The following is a 20,816-nucleotide window of genomic DNA, read 5'->3' as shown; positions in this document are numbered from 1 at the left end:
GTTCAGGAACCTCCTGGAACCTTATCAATTTATGCCACTAAGCCCTCACCATATATGTAATCAGCCGCAAAGTCATTCCCAGTTCTCGCTTGAAACTGACGCTGAAGTGTCACACTCAACTTGCGAAATCGATTTAATCACAGAAAAAAAACGATGGAAGATTATAATAGGGTGTTTATATGTGGAGTCTACTGTTATTTTCCTGCCATGAGGAGATAAGAAATCGCAGCCAAACGATCGGAGGGATATAACAGTCTCTGATTTCCAAATTTCTCATCTCGTTTTCAGCTCCGTGATCCGCCTGAAGCTATACTGAGATTTATTTTTCCTTCATCAATATGACACGAAACTTGAATTCAGGGGATCTTCGGTGTTTGACTTGAGCTTTTTTTTTTTTAATTTTTTTGTTTTTTTTTCGCCCCCGGAAATACCGAAAGTTTAATTACCCCTAAGCACTTGGGCCCAAAATTTCCCGCCGATCATTGTCGAGTGAATTCATACAAGCTTTCGATTTGCCATCAATTGCTGCATTTTATGTCTCAGAGAGCAGCCAGACTTAGTTTTTGACACTTTTAAAGAAGGTGGCAGCTCCACAACAGTAAGTTGAATTATGTGTCTCTCCACATCTTTATGGGTTCTACAATGTGATGTGTTTTGTTTTCTTATTGTGTAGCCCTCATTTGGCGGTGGATTTTGGGCAAGCAAAGGCCGAGGCTTCGGTACCTGGAATAGTAATGACAATTTTGTCGATGAAGCTCCCAGACGAAAGGGATAAGAGCTGAGCCAAAACCTCCTCGACGTGGTTTTGGCCCTGCAAATGGCTTCGAAAGTGGCTGTCACAATGCTTTTGGTGGAGGTAGAGTTCTAAATTGATTCTATTGTTTTTTTACAGACAGATCAGGCCCAGTGACAAATCTTCCCCCAGATCCATCTGAGAATGAGGAGGAGATGTTCCGTTCCATCGAGAGAGGCATCATCTGTGACAAGTACGATAACATTCCAGTTGAGGTTACAGGAAAAGAGGCCATAACAGTAAATCAGTAAATGTCCAAAAAAACAAAGTACACTAAGCCCACCTCTGCGCAGAAGTATATAATACCCACAATCCTTGCAGGAAGAGATGTCATGACTTGTTGTCAAACAGGATTATAGGAAAGACGGTAAACATTATCCTTTAACACGCCAAGATCAGTGTGCATATCCTCCACTTTGTTTTCATAATACATTTCCAAAGATGCTGAGGAGAGATTTGTTTGAAAATCAGGAGCTTTTTCAGTGGATTATTTTCTTTATTCTCCTGACCTTAATGTAATTCAGGGGCCAGGGTCAAGTGGTGAAACAGACTGAGTGCATGTGTTTGGAAAGTACACAATGTGACCTTCCTTGAAGAAAAATTCCTTAAACACGAAGGCAAGAAATCTTTATTGGTGTCAAACTTGGGTTATGATGAACAATTGTACTGTCAGCTTTGGGTGCTTAAAAATAGCTGATACATCTTGCAAAACTTGGCTTAGAAATTCTTAGGTTGCTAATTCTAAACTTTTGTTGTGGCAATTTATATTTTAATTAGTCATCCTATGGATATGACTTTTTGTGTATGTTGCTGGCCATTATCGACTAATTTCCATTGTAATTCTTAGAAATCTATTATTATAATATGGATGGAGAGAAATTAAAAAAAGTCAAAATATGGCAAAGCTGTTGTTAGGCTTCTGTTCTACTACCAGTCAGCGGCTGTTGCTGTCATCCTGTTAATTGAATGATACGAGAGTAAAACTTTAGCACTTTTGTTCAATTCCAGGCTGCTTTTCTCCTACCTGCCATGTCTGAGATACTGAACAATTCACTGACCAGCAGTGAGCTGTCAGACATTCAAACTCCACAAGGTCTTTGTATTTCTCGGAAAGTTTTCATTGGAAATTATGCTAAAGCCAGTATGTATTTATGGAGGGGCCAGTGTATCACATCATTTGTGACAGGTTCAACGTGGTTGTAACTTTCTTGTTGCTACACCCAGGCGGCTCAAGTATTTCATAGAGGAAGGACTGGTTAGAGAACATGTAACATTAACCTGATCATTCATAAAAAAAAAATGTAGTAAATTGTACTGAAATGCTGGAAAGATTTATCCTTCTTTTGCTTGAATATAGGTTTATTTAAGGAATGGGGAGAGGGGAAATGTAGGCAGGGTGTCAAGAGCTTAATATATGTGAGGATCTTGGTGAAAACATGCAGGGGATGTCTGAAATTGCAGGAGAAGTAAAGCAGAACTATTGCAGTTCTTGATTACCAAAGACATCTTACGAATTGAACATTTCTCATAAGGGGTAACATTAATTTGATTCATTTCATTGTTTGTGTTTGGGTTTCCTTAAAGAATGTTCAGTTTCTGATTTTGGATGACACTGACACAATGCTTGACATGGATTTGAGGCAGACATCAGGAAAATTGTGGAGACATTGGAGATGCCTGAAAAGACAGAGAGACAGACTCTCATATTTAGTGCAACTTTCTCTGGGGAAATTCAATGTCTGGGTGGCAACTTTCTCAATGATTACTTGTTCTTGATGGCAGGGATGGTGGTATCTCATCAGACATTCAGCATACAATCTTTTTTTTTTTTTTTTAAACAATTTTATTCTGACCTTTCATTTACACAGTTACAATTTTACATTCATAAAATAGGTTAAAAATGATAACAGTTGGATATATCTAACAATCTTACACAGTTACCCTATTTTCAGCTTAAGAAAATATACAAATTAAACTAATTAAACCAAGCAACATAACGTAAAAAAAAAAGAGAGAAAAAACAGGATAGAAGGCAAATCAGCTTAAGATTTTTTAAATTATTAACCATTCCTTTTCATTTGAATGTCCATTTCTTTTCAAAGAAGTTTTTCTTATTTTCTCAGCATACAATCTTGGATGTGCCAGAAGATCAGAAGTGAGAAAAGTTGACTGAATTACTCAGCTGCTCAGGGAAAGATGCAAAATCTGCTTTTTTGCAGTAGTTAAGAGTTAGGAGTGTTAAATTGTAGAGAAAGTCCCATTTGAGCTAAATTAAAAAGACTTTCATTAAAAAATATTGCATGATGCACCTAACTGTTGACCACATGGCTTTTGTTGAAATATGAAATATGGAGCCGGCTTTCTTGCAAGCTTGTTTTCGCAGGAAGGATTTCCTACTGTAAGTATCCATGGGTAACTTCAAAATCAGTTTGATGGTATACTCAACCACCAAAACAACAAAGATGGTACCCAAGTCATTTGGTGCTATATTGTTATCTCATATTGGTAAAATGCTGTTTTCAGTTTATATATTGGAAATGAAACTTGATGCATGTATGTATTGATCTGATTTTTTCAAAAAGTTTTTTTTTTTGAGTCAGTCTTAAGTTTAGTTACATTACCACCAGGAAATGTGCTGTAAACAACTGCAAACAAGTGCATGTTGTAAAACTTTCTAATTCAATCTCATCTGTGTTGAATTTTAGGACCAATTTCTTCGCTTTTGTCTATGAGTTCACAAATAGAGCAAATTTAGTACTTATAGAAAATGTTGAAAGATTTGTTGAAACAAGAATGGTTACTTGATGTGTTCAAATGTGGGCAATATGGTATTTTTATCAACAGTTTTAGACTCAGGGTAATGGAGCTCAAGGATTATTGTATTCTTCACCTGGCCATACAACCGAAAGGGAAGCTACCTTCTGAGAAAATTGTTTTGGTGTAAAGTTAAATAGATTAAGGCAACTGTGTCTTATTATTCCCAAGGCCAAAACATGCCACAACTGTCTCATATTTCACATATTACTTTTTTAATTATAGAATTCGTGCAAGGCTGTAATGATATGTGTAGATGATTATACCCGTCATGGGTAGGAGAAAAAATGGATCATTTGCCTACCTTTAAAGCAAACTTTTTGAAGGCACCATTTCTTGACCCACAAGTGGGTACAGTGTAGTACTCCAAGCTATTCTGTAGTATGTTATGGCCTGAGTTGCTCTGAAAAGTTGACATTTCTTCTGACTTGCATGTGCTCATTGTAGGCTTCACAAGAGGTGCCAGAATGGTTAGAAGAGATTGCAGAGAGTGCAGAAGGCACAAGTTATGGCCCAGCAGGAGGTCATTTTGCATCCAGAAACAACAGGAAACACTGGTACACTAAAAATTTTTTGACAACTTCTCATGGTGTAACATACATGAAGCAATTAATCTTTTACACCCAGACATCTAGTCAACATGCATATTCTCCATGCTGTTCTCTGCAACATTTGCAATGATGCTGGCAAGGAGGATTTGTTTATTAACAATCAAGAGTTGGTGACCATTAATATAATTATATTGTGACCTCAACATTAAATTTAGGGGTGATACTTCAAGGGAATATTAGATGCTAGCCACCCTTACTGGTTATATGTCAGTTTTAATGATGCCCCTCTGCTTAAAAAAAAAATGATACAAACTGCTGTTGTATCTGAAAATCTTTGACATACAGTAATGTAAAACAAATGCAAATTTTGCCATTAAAAAATTGAGTACTTATCCTATCCATGGTTATTTGAAGAGCAAAGAGCCAGATGTACAGTTTTATTGTTACATCATAATTATTTCCATTCACATAAATGTTCAATTTGTAGCCTTGAAATGTTTTAGGTAGTTAATGACCTCAAGAAGTTAAGAGTTTCTTCTTTACATTCAGTGCAATTTCCCACTGCAAACAAAGATAAGCAGTTAGAAATTCTTCTTTTTATACCTGAGCAATGTTAAACCTCTGATTTGATCTTTTTGGTAGTTTGGCAACAGCAATGGCTGGGGAGGAGAGTGGAATAGTGAGGAAGCTAATGCTCAAACTAACGGCCAAAATAGCGGCACTGTTGCCTGGTCTTTGGGAGGTTGGGAGAACACTCGATAATCTCGCTTATCTCGTGTTCTCCCAACCTCCCGCGTGTTTACATCAGGCTATGTAAACACGGAAACCATTTTACATTTCTTCACGATAAACTTTTTGGAGCAACTGCAGAATATCCTGCCACTTTGGTCCACCTCATTTGCATGTGCCGGGAGGCTTTGAAGATCGAGGCATAACACAATAAACGTTATTCTAACTCAGTGACATGTAAATGGTATTCTGAAGCTTAGCCACTAGATTCTTTCGCTTCTCTTGATTTCTGTCGAGAAGCGCTCTTTACATTAAATAACCCAGAGCCTAAGCTTCCATCCTTCATGTTTACGTCTAGAAATATCCTCAACATATACGTAATCAGTCGCAAAATCTTTCCCAGTTCTTCGCTTAATAAATAACTGACGTCGAAGTTGGTTTTGCGGTTTCACACCTCACTTGCGAAATCGATTGAAACACAAAAAATAAAACAATAGATGTTTGACATCTGACTGATTCGAGCGATGCTGCAATCTCTGACTATCGAAGTTCCTATTTTATTTCCAGCTTTGTGATCCGGCTGAAGCTATAGATTTACTTTTCAATTTTCCTTCGTTAGTAAAACACGAAAATTATCGCATTAAGGGGATCTTCGGCGTTCGACCTGAGCTGTTTTTTTTTTTTTCTCGTCTCCGGAAATACCGAAAATTTTATCGCACCAACCACGTGATCACAAAATTCCGCGGAAAAAAATAAATCAGCCAATCATTGTCGAATGAACTCACGTGTACAACCCTGAAGATTTCACGCTCTTGCGATTTCATACAAATTTTCGATTTGTCATCAGTAGATTCACTTTATGTCTGAGAAAGCAGCCAAGCTTAGTTCGTGGCACTTTTAAAAGGTCTTTGATCTGAAAAAAATTCACAGAAACGTTTCAATCAGTATATTAAGTTTTTTAAATCGCGGGAAATTGTCTTCATAGTTGAAATCGTCGAAATCAACATGGCAGACGATTGGGAAGATGGCAGCTCCACAACAGTAAGTAGGACGATGTGTCTCTTTACATCTTTCTGGATACTGGAATGTGATGTGATATGTTTTCTTGTGTAGACTTCATTTGGTGGTGGATTTGGGGCAAGCAAAGGACGAGGCTTTGGTACCTGGAGTAGTAATGACAATTCGGTCGATGAAGCTCCCAGACGAAAGGGCTTCGGAAGAGGAGGTTTTGGCCCTGCAAATACAGACAGTACATTGACAAATGGCTTCGAAAGCGGCAACCAGGGTGCTTTTGGTGGAGGTAGAGGCTTTGGCCGTGGTGGCGGTGGCAGCGACAGTGAGAAGCCAGCAGCACGTGGTTTTGGCAGTAGTGGAGGGGGATTTGGTAACAGAGCCGGTGGATTTGGCCGCAGTGGTGGTGGCTTTGATGATGGAACTGATGATGAACCTCGAGAAAACGGAGGAGGCTTTGGTTCAAAGAAGCGTGGTGGCTTTGGTGGCAGTGGTCTTGGAGGAGGAGGAGGAGGAGGGGGGGGTGGATTTTCAGGAGGTGATGATGGAGAAGATGGTGGTGGGAGAGGAGGTGGATTTGGTAGCAGTAGTGGTAATAGGAAGGGAGGTGGTGGATGGCACACTGGCGGGGAAGAAGGGCACTTTGCAAAAGAATACCCCAGCAGGAAAAGTGGTGGTGGAGGTGGAGGTGGAGGTGGAAGAGGGTGTCATAGTTGTGGTGAAGAAGGGCATTTTGCTCGAGAGTGTCCGACTAAAGAGCAAGAGGAAAGTGAGTACATTTTTTAAACGGCTAAAAATCAAAGAAAAGCTCAGGACTCTGTACACCAAAAGCATGATTTTCTTGCCAAGTTTGCTGTTGTATCAATTTAACACTTTAACTCCCAGATCAAATTTGTCTTTCTCCTTATTGTCAACCATACAATTCTCATAATGTTAGGTCAGAGAATTTAGTATTGGATCAACTAATTATCCCCAAATTGACATTTTTCTTTATTCTCATCCCCTATCTGGTTGATATTGTATTGATATTAAAAAGAGAATTTCTGTCTCTGTCACTTATGGGAGTGAAAGGGTTAAGTGACCACATAGTCACTCATGAAAAAGCCTAATGTCCAAATAGTAGATGAAATCAGAAGTAGTTCTTTTTTGAAGTAACAGATGTAAAGCCAGACAGTAAATGACCAAGGAATTTAAGTAGATTGATGTAAGTAACAACTTAAAAAAATTCAGATTTAGGAAGATCTTATTAATTTCATGTTTAAAAATCAATTTTGCCATGGGGCTTTTGTTTGATTAGACTTATTTGGTATTCAAAGGATTTTTTTATTGTTTTGTTGTTGCTTTGGGTATCTTTTCTCAATATGAGTTACAAAAAATTTGTTTAAAAGTTATCTTTTCTCTCCCAAGCAACAAAAACTAGAGGTTTGTTTTTTCCATTTGTTTTAAAATGATGCTATTATGTTTTTTAACAGACAAACCAGGTCCTGTGACATATGTTCCCCCAGATCCATCTGAGAAGGAGGAGGAGATGTTCCGTTCCATTGAGAGAGGCATCAACTTTGACAAGTACGATGAGATCCCAGTTGAGGTTACAGGAAAAGGAAAAGAGACCATAACACCAATTCAAAGCTTTCAGGAAGCTAATCTGAGAGAATCTTTGTTATTAAATGTCCAAAAAGCAAAGTACACTAAGCCCACCCCTGTGCAAAAGTATGCTATACCCACAATCCTTGCAGGAAGAGATGTCATGGCTTGTGCTCAAACAGGATCCGGAAAGACGGTAAACATGATCCTTTAACAAACATCAGCATATTCATCCGTATCAGTACAAATAGCAAATGTCAGGATGCATTTCCTCCACTCTATTCCTAATACATTTTCAATAGGATTGGAAAGCACATGATGTGACCTTCCTTGGAGATAAACGCCTTTAGTTTCACCAAGAAAGCTTTATTGTTGTCAAACTTGGGGGATGTTATGCCGTTGCTTATTCAACTTCATTGGCTACCAATTGAACAAAGAATAACTTTCAAAATTGCAGTAATTACATTTAAGGCGCTTCATGGTGCTGCACCTAGCTATATCACTGATCTCATCGAGCCTTATACACCTGGTAGACTTCTTAGATCCTCCAATCAATTTTTACTTTCTACATCTTAATTTAATCTTAAAACTTATGGTGGCCGGTCTTTTACTATTGCCGCACCTTCTGTTTGGAATGCACTTCCATTCGAACTTAGATCTTGTAATTCCCTTTCTTCTTTTAAATCTAAGCTCAAGACGCAGCTTTTTAAAATTGGTTATGATGTTGTATAGAATGATGATGTTTTTATAGGATGACAATGTAGTTTTGTAGTTTTGTAGGTTTAGGATTTTGTTCTTATTTTTATTATGTAAAGCGCTTTTGGACCATTGGGAATTTTTATAGAATGACCATGTAGTTTGTAGGTTTAGGATTTTGTTATTTTTATTATGTAAAGCGCTTTTGGACCATTGGGAATTAGCGCTCTATAAATACTGTGTATTATTATTATTATTATTATTATATTATGATGAACCATTGCACTGTGAACACTTGGTGCTGATGATGGCTAATGCATCTTGAAAAACTTGGCTTAAAAATTCTTGGGTGGTTTATGTTAAACTTAAGTTGTCCCAATTTATACTTGAATTAGTCATCCTATGGATATGTCTTTTTTTATATTGCTGGTTGTTATCAAATGATTTCCCTTGCATGATAGGAAATTCTGCAGCATTGTATTTTCTTTTTTTCTTGTGTATATTCCTTCCAATGAACTCCTACAGTTGTAACTCTTAAAAATCTATCATAATATGGGTGAAGAGGAAAAAAAAAGTCAAAATATGGCCATGCTGTTGTCAGGCTTATGTACTTCAATGCATCAGCTGTTATTACTGTCATCCTGTTAATTGAATGATATGAGAGTAAAACTTAAGCATTTTTGTTCAATTATAGGCAGCTTTTCTCCTACCTGCTATGTCTGGTATACTGAACAGTGGATTGGCCAGCAGTGAGCTGTCAGGCATTCAAACTCCACAAGGTCTTTGTATTTCTCCCACAAGAGAACTGGCTAGTCAAATTTTTAATGAAGCTCGAAAGTTTTCATTGGGAACTATGCTAAAGGCAGTGTGTATTTATGGAGGGGTCAGTGTTTCACATCATTTGCGACAAGTTCAACGTGGTTGTAACTTTCTAGTCGCTACGCCCGGGCGACTCAAGCATTTTGTCGAACAAGGACAGGTGAGAGAACATGTGATGACCTGATTATTGAAAAAAAAATGTAATAAATTGTAATGAAACATTTGAATCATTTATCCTTATTTTGCTTGCATATAGGTGTATTTAAGGAATGAGGAGTGGGAAATATAGGCAGGGTTTGAGGATCCTGGTTAAAACGCAAAGGGGATGCCTGTCATTACAGGAGAAGTAAAGCAGAACTAGTGCAGTCTTGATTACTAAAGACACCTCATGATAAATTTCTCATGATGCATAACATAATTTGATGTATTTGGTTGTTTGTGTTTGGGTACTAGGTTTCCCTTGAGAAGGTTCAGTATCTGATTTTGGATGAAGCAGACAGAATGCTTGACATGGGATTTGAGGCAGACATTCGGAAAATTGTGGAGACACTGGGAATGCCTGAAAAGACAGAGAGACAGACTCTCATGTTCAGTGCAACTTTCCCTGAGGAAATTCAACGCCTGGCTGGTGACTTCCTCAATGATTACTTGTTCTTGACAGTAGGAAGGGTTGGTGGTACAACATCAGACATTCAGCAGACAATCTTGGATGTGCCAGAAAATCAGAAACGAGAAAAGTTGACTGAATTACTCAGCTGCTCAGGTAAAGATGCAAAATCGAAACGATGGATACTCTATTCTACTTTATTATTTTTTTTTGGCAGTAGTGAAGGGTTAAGAGTGTTAATCATTCAAAAAGTCTCATTTGCACTGACTTGAAAGACTGTGAAAAATATTGCATGATTCACCTAACTGTTAACCACATGGAGTTTGTGGAAGTAAGAAATGTGGCAAAGAAAATAAGCAAGTCTTATTAGTGATATGCACTGTCTCTCTCACTCAACTCTGGATGATAAACATTATGTAAGGAACATGTAACAGCTTGCAACGTGACTGCCAAATGCAGATCACCTATATCTTTTCAGCCTGACATGACCACAGACTGGTCATGGCTTGGAGCATTGTGAAAGTTGCCATCATTCTGGTAACCACAATTTATGTCCTATTGCCAGGTACTGATAGGACCCTTGTGTTTGTGGAATCAAAGCGTGGAGCAGACTTTCTTGCAAGCTTGTTGTCGCAAGAAGGATTTCCTACTACAAGTATCCATGGGTAAGTTGGAAATCAGTTGATAATGTAGAATACTCCACCACAAAAACAACTGGGATGGTACTTAAGGCTTTTGTATCACACTTTACATCATTATCTACCTTTAGTAAAATGCTGTTTTTAGTTTACGGACTGAAAATGAAACTTGATGAATGCATCAGATTTTTTGAAGAAAGATTCTTTTTTAATTTTAAAGAGTCTATCTTGAATTTGGTCACAGTGCCACCATGAAATGTGCAGTAAACAATCTGCAAACTAGTGCATGTTGTCATTTGTGTTGAATTTTATGGCCAGTTTCTTTGCTTTCCTCTATGGGAGTTCAAAAAATGTTGAAACAGAAATAGTTACTTGATGTGCTCTCCACCAAATGTGGGCAATATGGTATTTTTATCAACAGTTTCTTAAACCCAGGATTGGAGCTCAAGGATTGTTGTACTCTTCATCTGGCCATACAACCAAAAGGGAAGCTGCCTTTTGAAAAAGTTGTTTTGGTTTAAAGTCTAGATCAATGCAACTCTGTTTAATTCTTTCCAAAGGCTAAAGCATGTCACAGCTGCTATGCTTTTCAACTCTTGCTTTAGAATTTATGCGAGGTAGTAGAGATAGATGATTTTCACCCAAACCAAGGATTAAGGAGAGAAATTGTCTTCATAGTCCAAACTACATGGGGCTTCTAAGAAAAAATTAAATTTATCAAAAGCTATGTTCCCAGGTTTTCCAGAAACTTTCTAAACTGGATCTGCAGTACTGATTGTGAATTTCTATGTACAGTGTTCAAAAAGTGAAAAAAATGTTAGAAGGCAGTTTGTTTTGTTTTCAGTGATCGCCTTCAGCAGGAAAGAGAGGAAGCTTTAAGGGACTTCAGGCTAGGCCGCTGTCCAGTTCTTATTGCCACAAATGTTGCTGCCCGTGGCTTGGACATAGATGATGTCAGGCATGTTGTCAACTATGACTTGCCAAATGAGATTGAGGAGTTTGTACATAGAATTGGTAGAACAGGACGTATTGGGCATGAAGGAAAGGCTACAACTTTCTTCCAGAAAGGAAAAGACGATAAGATTGCCAGGGCGCTTGTGAAAATTCTGTCTGACGTAAGTACAGTCTTCTTCTTCATGTTTCATGATTTTTTTTTGTCGTGTTTTGTTTATTTGCAATATTAGTAAGTTGTTTCACTTCATGTATGTCGAGTAGGACTTGAAATTTAGTAGTTCTGTTAAAAACAAATTTTATGATAATACATCCACCCAATTGCTAAACAGCATAAATTTACCATCCAGAACATATCTTTGGTTATCTGGCCACTTAGAGTGCAAATTGTTTTTTATCATCCAGTGGAAGTCGGTCTTTTGTAAGTCATCTGCTTACCTTAAGGCAAACCTTTATCAAGGCACCATTTTTTTTACCCAAAATTATGAAATTATCATCTTAATTAATGTTTTAGTGGGTACAGTGTTGTACTCCAAGCTATTCTGTTGTAAGCATCTCGAATCCAAATTGATGTAAAGTAATTCTATGTTATGGCCTGAGTTGCCCTGAAGAGTTATCATTTCTTCTGACTTGCATGTGTACTTTGTAGGCTTCACAAGAAGTGCCAGAATGGTTAGAGGAGATTGCAGAGAGTGCAGTAGGCACAAGTTATGGCCCAGCAGGAGGTCGTTTTGCATCCAGAGACACCAGGAAACAGGTACATAAAAAAAAATTTTGACAACTTCCCATGGTTTTACCTTCGTGGAACAATGAACCCTTTACACCATAACATCAGTATGCATATTCTACAAACTTTTCTTTGCACATTTGCTCTGATGCTGATAAGGAGAACTTCTTTAACAATCAAGAGCTTCTTGAGTTGGTGATGATTTTTATTATTCATGTGAGCTCAATGATTGTTGTGGGGGTGATACTGCAAGGGGTCAATGTTAGTTTCAATGATGCACCTCTGCTTCAAAGAAATAAAATGGCCCCAACTGCAGTAGTATCTGAAAATCTTTGTCTCATTGAGTTATCATACACTAAGAGAGATTTTAACACATGGTTATTTGAAGAGCAAAGAGCAAGATGTACATTTTTATTATTACATTATATCAATTGTTTATCACCTTTTTTTGCCTCAGAATGTTCTAGGTAAATAATGTCGTCAAGATGTTAGGAGTTTCTTGTTTATATTCAGTGCAGTTTCCCACTGCAAACAGAGATAAGTAGTTAGGAATTCTAATTTTTATAGCTTAGCAATGTCTTAAACCTTTGTTTTGATCTTTGTGGTAGTTTGGCAACAGTGATGGCTGGGGAGGAGAGTGGAATAGTGAGGAAGCTAATACTCAAACCAGCCAGATTAATGGCACTGCTGCCTGGTCTTCAGCTGGTGGTACAGAGGAAGAAGAGTGGTGATTTTGCATCTTTGGATTATTTGCTATTGTTCTGTTACATGCCATCAAGTGGCATGAATACAGTTTTTACATTGGTTACTTGGTTTCAGTTTAGCGTTATTGAGAGTTTATTGGATTGGATACATGTACTTTACCTTAACGTTGTTGAGCTGAACTATAATGGATTGGAGTTACATACTATTGACAACAGCTGGTGTCATACCTTAGCTGAAAGATGAGGGGAATAAAAACTACTGCAATTATTTTTTACATCACAGTGAACCAGCATGTGTGATGGAACAAGGGTAATTGAAAAATATGATCACTGGATTCATCAGAGCTGGACATCTTCTGTTAAGTTCCAAACTACTCATCTCTTTTGTTGTGCAGTTGTTTTGGAACATTGATAGTTAACAGAGTTGTCACTTTATGAAAAGTGAACCCACTTCACCAGAAGACTACATGTAGCTTTTACATGCTGCAGTCTGTGATGCACCTGTCTGGACTGATTACTACCTACACTTTACATAGGAGAATACTGAAAACAAAACTGAGATTTCACACAGGACAAAACATGCCACAGCTGCAATGCAGGGTATTAGATCAAGGAAGTTAATGGCAGGGAAAACTGTCATTAACTAGAAATGATTATGAGTTAGTCATTCGGATCAAAACCAGCCTAGACTTGCCATCAAGGCTTTACAAGAGACTTGGCGGCAGTGTAGCCTGTTAGTGATTTTTTTGCGTGCAGTCATGGGGCATTGTTTTTGCACTGTGCTCATCTTGATATTCATCAATTGCTATGATGCAGTAGCATTGAATGTACAATGACCAACTATTTTCTTGGAGCCTGCTTCTAATTAAAATTGCAGCCAAGGAGCAATAATTTTTTAAACTACTTGAAAGCTGTGTCTCCATATGAACCTAAGAATGGATCTTCCTGGGGTGGAGACACTGTACCATCTACTTCCATGGACAGTGAGAAAACAAGAACTATGGCCCTGTAATGCATCAACCCTTGGAATCACCAGGTATTTTATTTGCCAAGTGAGGAGAAATGGTTAAATCCTATGAAATCCAAGTTATTGTAGTGTGGTATCATAAAGGAGTCTTTCAAACAAATGGGCTTCATTCTACTTGGAACTGATCCAGATAAAAACCATTTTAATGCTGGAGAGTATTTGGGTTGTTGCATTTTCCTGCCTTTGGTTTTGGGTGAAATTATTTGCTATTTGTGCTCAACTTTACAAAGAGGTAGGTCCTGTATTACTAACTGAAAGTCCTCTCACAAGGGGCTGGTGACAAAAAAGTGAAACTTATTGAAAGAAATGCTGTGATTGCCCACAACAAAATAGCAGCTTTTGTGGTGTGCTGTAAACAATTGACAATTAACATTGACTTGAACCCAAGAAGCTTCAAGATAGATTGGAGAAATGCAATGGCAAGCTCTCAAAGCTCATGGAATGTGATGATTCGTCAATGGACATGACTAAAACTTGATGTATTGTTCAGCATCTTGCTCTTGAAGCCCTACATCTGCTCACGACATGTTAGCACTATTTGATTGGTTGCAGGGCTTCAACCCAAACTTTTTTTAAGTAAGTGGTACATGTTTACATTCAGCTTTTAAAAAACTGTAGATTTGTTATAGTTGAGTCATAAATAACATTGTTTTGAGCCTAAAGGCACATAATTTTGAAGCAAACCATAGATTCATTAAAGATGTTTTAAAACTCTAGTTACCCATTTAGTTTATTGCTGCCATCATCTGTCTCTCAGAAGTGACCAACATGTAACTTCTTCCAATTATATCCATACATTTTCCAGCAAACAGTTAAAAGAATACTAAAACTTATCAGGAAGAAATTTTTATCTTGATATTACACTAAATTCTCATAACTTATTTACCAGGATAAGGAGAGAATTAACAATCAGATCTTGGGAGTGAAAGGGTTAAATGTACTTAGTGACTGGTTTGGTTTGGTTCACTGGTTTTGTTTTGCTTTACTTCACTATGTGACTGGTCCAGAAAACCTACAGCACACAGCCAATCAGATGCAAAACTAAGAGTTTTTTGTTTTAACTTTGAGTTCACATGGGCTCTTCAGGTTTGATTGATGTAAGTAATTCCCTCTGTCTGCATGACTGCAACACCCATCCACATAGAAAAGTAGAGAAACCTCCTCAGTCTGTTAGCACAGTTTGGGTTTCCACCCCACCCTCTTGAACAAAAAGAAGAACAAAACTTCCACAGTAGTATTCTCAAATTATTTACACCAAAGTTTGTCTGTATTCAGCCCACAATACTTACATGAGACGTAATGTTGATAAATAAAGAGAAACTATTTTTTCTTAGAAATCTTCTTTAAGTCTCCAGAAGTTGATCACTAAGAAAGGTATAGGTGTATGGACAGCCTCATGCCTGTAGCTGAAATTTAAGTTTTAACCCTCTTCTCTTCAAAAGTAGCAGTAATTTCCTCTTGTGGTATCAACTGAATTTTTTTGAGAGGTGATCAGAGTTACAAAAAATATCCATATTAACACTAAACGGCAGAAGCAACATAAGTGTAAGTTAGGTAGTTCGGAATATCAGTTTTATAACTGACATCTTCAAAGTGTGTCAAATATTCTTCAAACCAGATAATGCCCTCCTTTTTTTGGCAGGAAAAGACAAATACTCCAACATTATTGTGAACAGCTGGTACTAAAACAAGATGGCTTCTGGTGACTTTACCAAATTCTCCAATTTCGCAATTCTATAAGTGAAAACTTTCCCCACATCCACAAACTCCTTTAATGTTGGGATTATTGAACACAAATTCACTGGCAAGCTTATCTTCTACATAGTCCATTTCTGTTCCTAGCAGTGATAATTGTGCCCTGGAATCAATATAAATCTTTACACCTGTTGAGAAAAACATTGGTAATCTGAGATAATAATGCAATTTCCACCTTCTGTGAGCCTTAACCTTTAATCTCTCATGAGTGAGCAAGAAACAATTACTCATTGCAGTACCAATACAACATAAATACTAGCAAGTGATGAGAATAAATGAAAATATAAATTGGGGGATTATTAATTTGGTCCAATACCAGATTCTCCAAAGTAACCTCAAAATTGTGTGACAGACAGTAAGGAGAAGTACTAACGAGATCTTGGGAGTGAACCTGGCTAAGTTTCACGATTTCCCCATTTCTAAGCAGCTGACAAGGGAGATACTTACATTATTCGAGTCATATTTATAGTATTAGAGGGGATAAAAATTTGATAGCTTTCATCAGTTTGCTTCTCATTCAAAATTTGTGCATTCACTTCATTTTTTCAAGTTTTAGTGCAAGTGCTGAGTAACGCATCAATGAACAAATTTTGCAAACAAAAATTATGCAAATTTTAGGTTCATCTTGTTACAAGTAACCAAAGGTGTTACGTTTCAAAAGAACAAAAATGTTCGTTTCATTACTGGCAACTTTTCATCTGAAAGATTTTCGTGAAAAGTGAAAACAATACGATGTGGTCTATATATTTTAATCAACAAACACCTACGGTATCGGTGTTTAGAATTTACCATGTTGAAACGCACGTGACCAGTATTTGCTAAAATCAGGAGAAAATTTTCACTGGAGTTCAGGATCAAAACCTTTTGTTTACGTTCCTCACAAATGATTATGAAGTAAAATTAAGACAGATAGTTTTCTCTGAATTAGTTAGAATTGGTCACGGGCAACTTTTACCTCCAATGTTTTTTTTCAATATTTGCTTTTACTTTATGCACGAGATCACAATAAGTCTCGTTTGACATGTGATGCCATACTTAGTCTTGTTTATAGCGGAGCTCGCAGAGCGTAGCCCCATAATTATACAAAATAGTAGTAACCCACCAAGCCGAAAAAATTTGGATGTACTACCGTACGACCGTACAAGGTGCTACTTTTAACATGCGTGGTCAACTGTACCGCGAGCACGCCAACGCCACGGCTTTGTCCAGTAGGCCAGTGGACTAGGCTCCGAGTCGGACGATCCAGGTTCTAGTCCTGGCCGAGGCAAGGCGTTGTGCCCTCGAGACGTGCGGGAAAAAAATGCGAGCTCCGCTTTTAGGCTTGGCTAAATCTATGTATTACAGATTTCACTTCATCGGAGCTACTTTTGGTCAGCATGAATTTATTAGGAATTTACAACATTTGTCTTACAGTACTTCTGTAACTTTAATTCTCCGAAATTCTTCACTTGCCCTTCGGGCACGTAAAGCACATAATTCACTAGCCCAATCGCAAAATCCACTGGCCCCGAGCTATCGGACACGACTTTTTTTGCACGCTATTGTTGATAACAAAAATTGGCCACCATTAGGGGTTTAGATGGTGATGTTTCGAGCGTTAGCCCTTCGTCAGAGGGAACTGCTTACAATTTAGCTTACTTTTGCTAGTTTAGGTTGTTCTTTAGCCACAACATGCAAGAAATGTTTCTGATGCTCATGGTTTTCTGAGTTTTACACGATTCAAGTTTTCCAAAAACAAACTTACCATCTTGACTGACCTCCTCATCAAACTTTCCCTTTTCATTGGCATAATCCAATGTATAAGTGAGGCCATTACAACCTTTTTGTTTGACACCAATTCTTAAAGCAGGCTGGAAAAGAAAAAAAGACATTTTAAAATTCATTACAAGCATGTAATAGGTAGCGTTTCTGCATTTCCTTCAAATTTAAAGAATCTGAGAATAACCGTACTTTCTCGGTTATAAAGCGCACTCGGTTATAAGACGCACCCCAAACTTCGCAACTTAGTCTAGCCAAGTTCCCAAACTGAAAATTTCGTGAAAATATTCGGTTCTATGACATACCAAAAGGTTAAAGAGTTAATAAAAGGATGTGATAGAACTGAGAACGATTATCGCTACACAGCTGGCATGTGAACTCTTTTGCTGACGTAAATAAAAGTGAAAAAGTCGCACATTTAATGAGCTACGTAAAAACCAGGGCTAAAATTTCACAACTGTAAGGAGAAACAAAACGCATCCTTGTTTATTTCAGCCTTCCTCCTTAGAATTATGCTTCTCTTTACAAAATTAAATAATAAATATTCAATGATCCGATTTCATTCTAATAACATCAACCGACTGACTTAAAACTCGCTTACAAAACTAACTGATATGTTCTCATCGTAAACAGTCAGAGTTTCACTTTAACTTCTTGTTCGATCACAAATATGCTAAGCACTCGCCGTCAATCGTTTGACCTCAAAGTAAAGTTAAAAATCGTCACCGAAGCCGAGGCAGTCACAACAGTCGTGGAATTGCCCGTGAATACGGCATTTCAGAATCCATGGTGAGGAAATGGCGCAACCGGCAACATGTCCTGTTTTCTGGTGAGCTGCGGATGACAACAAAGTGTGCATCCACAAACGCTACCGACCGAAGGACCTGTTTTGGATATCATGTTACCGAGCACTTGCTGTTAAGAACGTATGCAAATTTCTGTTTGTTTGCTAAAAGAAGTATTCCTTTTTAATTCATAGCAATATGGGATTGAATTTGACGCAATCTTCGCTACACCTCAGACCAAACAGCTCTAATTTTCTCCTTTTTCTCTCAACGATTAGTGTCTTATTGTTGCCTTTTAACTGTAGGCTCTGCTAAATTTGTGATCTTAAGATTTTGTTGTGCAAAAATACTTGGCTATAGGATGCACTCCAATTTCAGCACTAACTTTCCAACCAAAGACATAATTTTCTTAAAAAACTGTGCTCCTTATAACCAAGAAACTACGGATCACATTTCCTTGATCAATGCCAAGGGACCAAAGCCATGGATAATTTTAATGATTATTTATTGACTATAACATGTATTTAGCCAGTACCATGCTCTCAGTGAGTGGAGGCAAGCAAAAAAGCAGGTGCAATCAAAATGACAAGCAAGCAGCGACAACAGTTCTGGTTGTCTGGGAGCACAGCCTTCTGCATGCGTTTCCCTTCCTCCTCCTATTTATTTCTTAAATTTCATTTTTCTCTTGCATACAGTTTTGCTCATCTGCAATGACTGACAACCTTACGCAGGATATCAATTATTGAGTTCACTTACTTTTGCGTAAGCATGTACCTTGGAAAAACATAATTTTTTTAAAGTTGACACTAGACTATAAGCATGTCTTACATTTTCTGTTTCTGGTGTGAACAGCGACTTAAGTTTTTGTACTGCAGCAGGTGTCTGAAAAACAAATGATGCATAAGTGAGTGTGGTGTGATTAACAAATTGGACTAAAAGTTTCATTACTTTTAGTAACCTTTAAACTACCAAGATCAAATTGTTCATTCCCACCTCAAGCTGCTACACATTTCCCTGTTAACTAGTGATGAGAATTTGATGCTGGATCAAGATAACTTCTACCTGTTAAGTTTGCATATCCTCATTATCTATTTTCTGGATGATGTATCGACATTGTGGGGATAAGTTACATGTTAATCACTTCTGGGGGTTAAAGGGTTGACTGAAAAACAAATGATGCATAGTGAGAGTGGTGTAGGATAATTTTCCTGGCCTTTACTACAAACAAATTGGACTAAAAGTTTCATTACTTTTATTAACACTTAAACTACCAAGATCTAATTTTTCAGCCCCACCTCCAGCTGCTACAAATTTCCCTGTTAACTGGTGATGAGAATTTGATGCTGGATCAAGATAACTTCTACCTGTTAAGTTACATATCCTCATTATCTATTTTCTGGATGATGTATTGACATTATGGGGAGAAGTTATGTGTTAATCACTCCTGTGGGTGAACCCTTTAACTCCCATGAGCTACCAAGACAGAATTTCTCCTTACAATATCAAAACAATATCAAGCAGACAAGTGATGAGAATAAAGAAAAATATCAGTTAGGGGATTACGAGTTAATCCAATACCAAATTTTCTAAATTTACATCACAAGAACTGTATGGTAGACAGCAAGGGGAATTGCTAATGAGATCTTGGGAGTTAAAGGGTAAAGAAATTGTCTACTTGACTGATAGACTTCTGTCTTCTGCTATTTAACAAACAGATTCCAAGTTGCCATGCATCTGTTCAGTAATAGATCACAGATGATGTCAAAATGAGGTTAGAACAAAAAAGTGGCAAACAAGGCACAGCTGATTGTGTCACTGATGTTCATACCACATTTTGACGTCCTCTGTGATCTAGAACAGACACATGGCAACTTGGAATCTATTTGTTTTATATAATAAAGAATTAAAAAAAGTTTTAATGATGATGTCAACTATATGTCTGTCCTCCAATAGATCATAAGTGAGAACCAATCAGAATGTGTGCATAGCTGAGCTTATTATATAATACTGATTACATGGTACTCATTTTGATGGGTTCTTACTTAAGATCTAGCAGAGGAAAGATGATGCAAGGATGATGTAACTATTAATATTATAATACTTTACTTATCCCCACATTTTGACATCATCTGTGGTCTATTACTGAACAGATGCACAACGACGTGTAATCTAATTGTAAAACAGACCGAAGGCAGCATTGAATCTATTTGTTTTTTATGATTAAAACTTAAAAAGCGAAATATGGTTAATGGTGACGTCATTTAATCGTCAGTTTAGCCATAAATCATGAGTCATAACCAATCAAAGTGAGTGAAGGCTTCAGTTCATCATAAAAAAAGAAAATGAAAAAAAAACAGAGATATTTCAAATCAATATCCACTTCTTCGACGTTTTGATTACATAAGATCGTGAAGATCGTGTTTCAGTGTATATAAATGGGATAAACTAAAATTGTTTGATTGAACACATTAAATTAAAAGTGGAATGGTAGATTTATAAATTCTGGAATAGGACAAAGTCAAGCTGTGATAAAATAGTTGAGAGGCCAATGCGAGAAGTCTCTCAAATCGTAAATTTGCCACTAGTAGATATGCAACCAACTTGATGTAACGTAAACTTACTGTTGCCCCGTATGACGACTATTCAATCGTAACAGAAATATTCCACTATGTTTTAGACTTACTAGTGTAATTGCAGCTCTTCTAGCGGCAAATTTCCTCGGTTTATTGACTGCTCTAACCGCCGCCCCTACAGCGGTTCGGCCCGCCATGTTGGCTCTTCTTCTTCTTCTTGTAAGTTGTCCTACGCCACGGATTGTGATGTCACAAAAACCACCTCGGTCGAGAGGGACTGAGATAGAATGATTG

At 37.5% G+C, this 20,816-nt stretch overlaps 2 protein-coding genes across 2 annotated transcripts; one reads left to right on the top strand and one right to left on the bottom strand.

The window, feature by feature from the left end:
• The first annotated feature begins 5,559 nt into the window (after positions 1-5,559).
• On the top strand, positions 5,560-14,367 carry LOC131783206 (probable ATP-dependent RNA helicase DDX4). The gene is made up of 9 exons (XM_059099935.2): positions 5,560-5,928; positions 6,001-6,667; positions 7,371-7,678; positions 8,873-9,157; positions 9,451-9,760; positions 10,170-10,269; positions 11,087-11,357; positions 11,843-11,950; positions 12,529-14,367. Exons 1-9 carry the CDS (start codon positions 5,893-5,895, stop codon positions 12,649-12,651), a joined length of 2,208 nt encoding a protein of 735 aa, XP_058955918.2. The 5' UTR covers positions 5,560-5,892; the 3' UTR covers positions 12,652-14,367.
• On the bottom strand, positions 14,364-20,778 carry LOC131783208 (iron-sulfur cluster assembly 1 homolog, mitochondrial-like). The gene is made up of 4 exons (XM_059099938.2): positions 20,633-20,778; positions 18,778-18,831; positions 17,151-17,256; positions 14,364-15,534 (listed from the first exon to the last, which is right to left on the bottom strand). Exons 1-4 carry the CDS (start codon positions 20,717-20,719, stop codon positions 15,386-15,388), a joined length of 396 nt encoding a protein of 131 aa, XP_058955921.1. The 5' UTR covers positions 20,720-20,778; the 3' UTR covers positions 14,364-15,385.
• Between the last annotated feature and the right edge of the window lie 38 nt (positions 20,779-20,816).

Source organism: Pocillopora verrucosa, chromosome 12 (assembly GCF_036669915.1).
Source record: "Pocillopora verrucosa isolate sample1 chromosome 12, ASM3666991v2, whole genome shotgun sequence".
Taxonomy (NCBI): Eukaryota; Metazoa; Cnidaria; class Anthozoa; order Scleractinia; family Pocilloporidae; genus Pocillopora; species Pocillopora verrucosa.
The sequence above is the reverse complement of the archived record's forward strand: the minus strand, read 5'-3'. Positions and strand labels throughout refer to the sequence as shown.

What these genes read in the sequence shown, in the direction of transcription:
- LOC131783206 (XM_059099935.2), top strand. Translation starts at nt 5,893, where the DNA reads ATGGCAGACGATTGGGAAGATGGCAGCTCCACAACA. An exon ending in AAGATGGCAGCTCCACAACA is followed by an intron (nt 5,929 to 6,000) that starts GTAAGTAGGACG and finishes TTTCTTGTGTAG; the next exon opens with ACTTCATTTGGTGGTGGATT. An exon ending in TTGTGAAAATTCTGTCTGAC is followed by an intron (nt 11,358 to 11,842) that starts GTAAGTACAGTC and finishes TGTACTTTGTAG; the next exon opens with GCTTCACAAGAAGTGCCAGA.
- LOC131783208 (XM_059099938.2), bottom strand. Translation starts at nt 20,719, where the DNA reads ATGGCGGGCCGAACCGCTGTAGGGGCGGCGGTTAGAGCAGTCAATAAA. An exon ending in TCACACCAGAAACAGAAAAT is followed by an intron (nt 17,257 to 18,777) that starts GTAAGACATGCT and finishes TTTCTTTTCCAG; the next exon opens with CCTGCTTTAAGAATTGGTGT. An exon ending in TGAGGAGGTCAGTCAAGATG is followed by an intron (nt 15,535 to 17,150) that starts GTAAGTTTGTTT and finishes TTTTCTCAACAG; the next exon opens with GTGTAAAGATTTATATTGAT.